Source organism: Octopus bimaculoides, chromosome 5 (assembly GCF_001194135.2).
Source record: "Octopus bimaculoides isolate UCB-OBI-ISO-001 chromosome 5, ASM119413v2, whole genome shotgun sequence".
NCBI classification, from domain to species: domain Eukaryota; kingdom Metazoa; phylum Mollusca; class Cephalopoda; order Octopoda; family Octopodidae; genus Octopus; species Octopus bimaculoides.
This window is the reverse complement of record NC_068985.1, coordinates 44,433,099-44,439,128: the sequence shown is the minus strand read 5'-3', so window position 1 is coordinate 44,439,128 and position 6,030 is coordinate 44,433,099. Positions and strand designations below refer to the sequence as shown.

The 6,030-nt window shown below is 39.1% G+C and overlaps 1 protein-coding gene across 1 annotated transcript in view; it reads left to right on the top strand.

The window, feature by feature from the left end:
- The window catches only part of LOC106878262 (crystallin J1A), a 387,015-nt gene that overhangs the window by 15,858 nt on the left and 365,127 nt on the right, over positions 1–6,030 (top strand). The window contains exon 4 of the mRNA XM_014927435.2: positions 3,187–3,279. Coding sequence (XP_014782921.1) covers positions 3,187–3,279 — 93 coding nt within the window. The remainder of the gene's footprint in view (positions 1–3,186; positions 3,280–6,030) is intronic.

The following is a 6,030-nucleotide window of genomic DNA, read 5'->3' as shown; positions in this document are numbered from 1 at the left end:
GGACGCTAGCAAACACTGTATGTCTCCCCCCGTCACAAACACACTATTTCTTTCTTCAGTTTGTCAACAAACTTCAAAATTGGTAAAAGATTATCGATTTTTACAGCTATACACGGGTGCCTCTGAGACAAAAACTTGGCGAAAATGCACATAAGGTCATGACACATCTCCTCCTAAAATTGGAGCGACATGCGTGCTAATTTGTGGACGTGCATAAACTACATTCACGTACACACACACACACACACACACATGCATCCTCTCTTTTATATATATATATACAGATGTATACACAGTTCCCTTCCACTTCCAGGATTGTATGTGTGTTTGTGTGTGGGTGATCCTGTTGGTTTAAATTTCCAGAATCGTGTGTGTGATACTGTCGGTTTGTTTGTGGGAGTAAGGCTTATAGTAGAGGATAGAGTATTCAATTCTCCAGCAAACAGTACATTATATTCTTTATTAGTTTAGTTTAAAGTTTCTGTTCTCTTGGCAGATATTATCGTCATGACCATCGTTTAGTATCCATGTTCCATGCTGGCCTGAGTTGGACAGTTTGACAGGATCTGTTGGATCCAAGGTTTGCATCATGCTCCAATGTCCACTTTTGCATGGTTTCTATGGGTGGATGCCCTTTTTAATGCCAACCACATTACAGTGTGTACTGGGTGTTTGTTTGTTTTTTCATGCAACAAGCACTATTGAGGTCACAATGAAGCTTGCAGGACTATGAACCCCAGGGAAGGTGGGGGGGGGTCAGCTTTATGCTAGGGGATGAGGGTATGAGAAGGAGGGGAGATGAGAGCAAGTTGTAGAGGATCTGCATGACCACTCACAGTTTGTAGGAGAGTGGAAGGAGAAAAGAGGAATGATCTGTACAAACCAAAAAAAAAATAAAAGGAAAAGATAGTGACAATGAATCCAGTGAACCATCAAGGCACATGGTAAGTAGAAGTGGGTGATTTGCAAGATTGTGCAGGGAGCAGGAGATGAAGGGCTGAGGAAGCAGACTGCAACTGTAAAAATTGGATAGGGTTGAAGGGTGGATGATCAGTGAGCCAAGAGTTGGGGGAAGACAGAGAAATGCAGGAGAGAGTGTGGTGGCATGGGGTGGGGGACAAGCAACAGGACAAGAGAGAAAGGACATGGCTGGGTCGTTTGCAGGAACCAAGGTTGGGAAGAGGTTGGTATAGTGCACAGTGAGAGGTAATTTGGCTGTGGCAAGGGTGGGTGAAAAGTACAATATACATAGTAGTTACAGAATTCAGTTTAACTGAAGAGGACATATCTTTCTGAGAACCTCATATTGCCAGGCATCCCATCTTTTGTTTTGTGGGTGTGTGTGTGCGCACACTCACACAATGAGCTTCTTTCAGTTTTTGTCTGCCAAATCTACTCACAAGACATTGGTCAGCACAGGTGCCTAAGATACTGCTTAGTGGAACTGAACCTGAAACCATATGGTTGAAAAGTACACCTCTTAATCACACAGCCATATTTTATATATACCAGGTGCCACGTAAAAAGCACTCATGCTGGTGCCACATATAATGCATTCATGTCAGTGTTACATTAAAGGAATGCACTTGTGCCTGTGTCACATAGAAGTACCCATACCAGTAGCACTTAAAAGCACCCAGTACACAAACGTGATCAATACCAGGGCCACCTGACTGGCTCCTGTGCTGGTGGCACCTAAAAAAGAACCATCCGAGTGTGGCCGATGCTAGTAGCCCCTGACCGGCTCCCATGCTGGTGGCACATAAAAAGCACTAACCAAATGTGATCAATGCCAGGGCCACCTGACTGGCTCCCATGCTGGTGCCACATAAAACACACTATGCAAACGTGATCAATGTCAGGGCCACCTGACTGGCTCCTGTGCCAGTGACACATAAAAAGCACCATCCAAACATGGTCGATCCTGGTCCATCTGACTGGCTCCTGTGCTAATGGCACGTAAAAAGCACCCACTACACTCTCAGAGTGGTTGACATTAGGATGGGCATCAAGCTGTAGAAACATTGCCAGATCAGATTGGAGCTTGGTGCAGCCGCTGGCTCTCCAGACCTCAGTCAAACCGTCAAACCCATACCAGTATGGAAAATGGACGTTAAACAATGATGATGATGATAATCTTAACAAGAGATGTTAAACAATGATTATGTAAAACCAGTGGTGCTGGCCACTTGTAGTTTCCTTGCATGAAAACCTCCACTTTTCTATGCTTGCATGGGTTAGACAGAATTTGTTGAGGCAGGTTTCCTTCAGCTGGATGCCCTCTTCTGTTTCCAAGGAAGATAATATTTTCCCCATAGCCAGACATATTTCTCATGGAAGACTGGAAATGAACAACACTTAGAAGATGATGACACTTGTTTAGAACAATCATCGCATAATGTCAAGGCAGTGACACACACACACAGACAAACTCCTTTCAGTTTCTGACTACCAAATCTATCAACAAGGCTTTTGGTCAGTTTGTGTCTACAGTAGTAGGTACTTACCTAATGTGACACATTGTGGAACAGAATCCTGGAACTATGTGGTTACCAATCGACCATTCCTGCACCCAGTTAATTCGGTCTTTTGAAAGTGATTGTGAGTGCAATACCCTAACCACTAAGTGTGGCCTAGTGGTTAGGGTGTTGCACTGACAATCACTGGATGATAGGTTCAATTCCCAGACCAAACAGCATGTTGTGTTCTTGAGCAAAACACTTCATTTCACATTGCTCTGTGCATGTAAGAGTGGCAGAAATGCTTTGCAGTATATCTTCTAGCTGTTTACATTCTGAGTTCAAATCCAATCTGCCTAGAGAAGGCAATGGGAAACCACTCCAGTATTTTCTGTCAAATGTATAGCTTATTTATTTATATTGTTTAGAAATTAATCATACCTTATCTCATACCTTTGAAATTTTGATGATGTGGTTGTATATTTTTAGAATGACATTGTTAGGTAGGTATGGGAGGCCAGATATGGGTGGTTTGAACATAAAACAGGTAGAATATTTGGGCTGGATATGGCTAGTTTAAATGTTAATGTGGCAGGGGAGGGTTACAGAACCTCTCTGGTTGTACAGAAAGTGCTGGTAAAGGTTTACATGCAACGATCTGCCCAAGAGCAGACCACCACTAGACTAGACTGGATCCAAAATAATTAATGTTGTTGTGTTTAATCAGGTGGTCCGAAAAACTTACCAATTAATGGCTGCTGGAGGAATGGTTCTATTCGAGATTTCCTCAAGAATTATGAAGAGAAGAAGCAAGAAACAGGTAAATTCTTTTACTATTTTCTCCATTCATAAATTCAGAATCTCAACTCTAAACTTATGAATGGTAAATTCATTTTTGTATTTTGTATATTGTATATCCATTTTCAAAGTAAAATCAATAGTATGGTGTGAAAATAGGGAAATAATAATAATGGTTTTCAAATTTTGGCACAAGGCCAGCAATTTTGGAGGAGGAGATAAGTCAATGATGAAAGGCAAAGTCAACCTTGGCAAAATTTGAATTCAGGTCGTGCAGATGGACGAAATGTCAGGAGGTTTCAATGATGTGGTTATTTATTTTTACAATGACATTTTAGGGTATGTGTGATAGGGTGGATCTGGTGAATTTGAACATAAATCAAGTAAAATATTTGGACCGGATATGGCCGGTTTAAATGCTTAATGGTTAAAGTACAAACAACATTTTGCTGATTTGTATGAGATTCTTAGCCATAATATCTTGTTGAAGAAACTTGAAATTCACCTGTACCAGCTAAATGTATTGACCCCAGTATCTGACAGGTACTGTATTTTATTGACCCCTTCGACCTCAGACCCCACAAAGATGATGGGCAAAGTTGATATCAGAATGTAAAAGTTCATATATAATGTCACAGCTAAACTATAATAAACAATATTTACTAACCACAATATATTTTATATATCATATAAATTAACATCATTATCATTATCATTGTTTAACTGGCATGAGTTCCATCTTCCATGCTGTCAAAGGCTGGACTGTTCAACAGGATCCAACAAGATGGAGGACTACTTTGAACTTCAATGTCTACTTTGGCATGGTTTCTAAAGGTAGATGCACTTCTTAATGTCAACCACTTTACAGAATGTATTTTGTCTCTTGTCGCCTGCACTAGTGGGGTTGCAAAATTAAGGACCTAAAGTGACCACTTTTAACTAAAGGAGAATAAAAGAGAGGGTATAATGATTCTAAACAAAGGTGATGTATATTGTACAAAGCCATTTCTCTCATAGTACTGTGGTTCTGTTTTCTCCCCTACTTGCTAATACTTTAATTTTTGCTAAGTTTACCATGCCAGCTCTCGTTTCTAGCTTTTTTTTCTCTAATTCTGTTATAAATACATATACACTTCATATTCAAGGTTCTGATAGAGCGATAGGATGATATTCTGGTACTCAACTAAGAGTCCACCACATCTTACAGCAGAAACAGCTGTAAGCTAATGAAGTTCATTAGGTAACATTTGGTTTTTCCAGTGTCATCTCTTTGTTTTCTGTTACCACTTTATACTTATATAACATTGTGTTCTTGATCATCCATATATTGAGTTCTACATCAGGTTATTAGTCTCACTATGCCTAAGTGAATTATTAAAATACATATTAAATTATTTTGTTGCAAACTGCAGATCGTTTATATTAATAGGCAAATAAATTTGTCTTTTTTTTTTTTAACATAGTTGCACAAATGCAAATGAAATTATATAAATAATACGGGGTAATAGTATGATGCAAAATACCCCTTTAAGACAGAAAAAGAGAACAAAGTCGCTCACGGGAACTTTTATTTGATAGTACCATCTCATGATGTTACTCACCCATTGAAAATACACACATATACAAACACTCACTCATACACACACACACACACGCATGCATACACACACACACACACATATACATACACTCATACACACACACATGCATATACTCACACACACTCACTCACATGCACACATATATATGCACACTCACTCACTTACTCACGCATACATACACACACACACACACACTGTACTTACTACGTGTATGTATGTGTGTGTCACATTTATCCATACACATGCGCATACACACATGTACAGACACATATAGGTAAATGAAACTCTGCCTCTCTTTTCCCTCCCCCACACACACACTTTGCTCTGTGGAATCATTAAGATTCTATTAACTTCCGTAAATGGTTTTTGTCCTTTTACAATGCCTCAGATGAAATGTCAGTGATGTTTGTTAAACTGATCTTATTCACAAATTACGTCCTTCGTTCTTTTTTTTCTCCTCTTCCCCCACCCCACGATCACCACTACCATCACTCTCTTCTTACTTCACCGATTTCAATCATTGGACTGCAGCCATGCTGGGGTACTACCTTGAAAGGTTTAGTTAAACAAATTGTCTCCAGTACTTATTTTTTAAGTTTAGTATTTATTTTATTGGTCTGTTTTACTGAACCACTTAGCCATGGTGGATGTAAACAAACCATCACCAATTGTCAAGTAATGGTGGGGACTACTTACACACACATACATCTATATGATAATCTGCTTGTATATATAATTATATATATATATAGCACATGTTTGAAAAGGTTAAATGAAAGCACTCACACTCTAGAAAAAAAACTTTTTCCCAAAAGGTTAGTAACATCCTTATAAAAGATTTCATAAATTTTTTTTTTTTTAAATCACCTTTACTCTTCAAAAACTGTATTAAGTAATTCTCATAGACTTTCAAATATATTGAGAGCAAATGTAGACTGAGATACAGGGGTCCCAGAGAGACAGAATTTCACTTCTATTTATTTATTTATTTATATATAGGCGCAGGTGTGGCTGTGTGGTAAGTAGCTTGCTTACCAACCACATGGTTCCAGGTTCAGTCCCACTGCACGGCACCTTGGGCAAGTGTCTTCTACTATAGCCTCGGGCCGATTTGGTAGACGGAAACTGAAAGAAGCCCGTCGTACATATGCATATATATATATATATATATA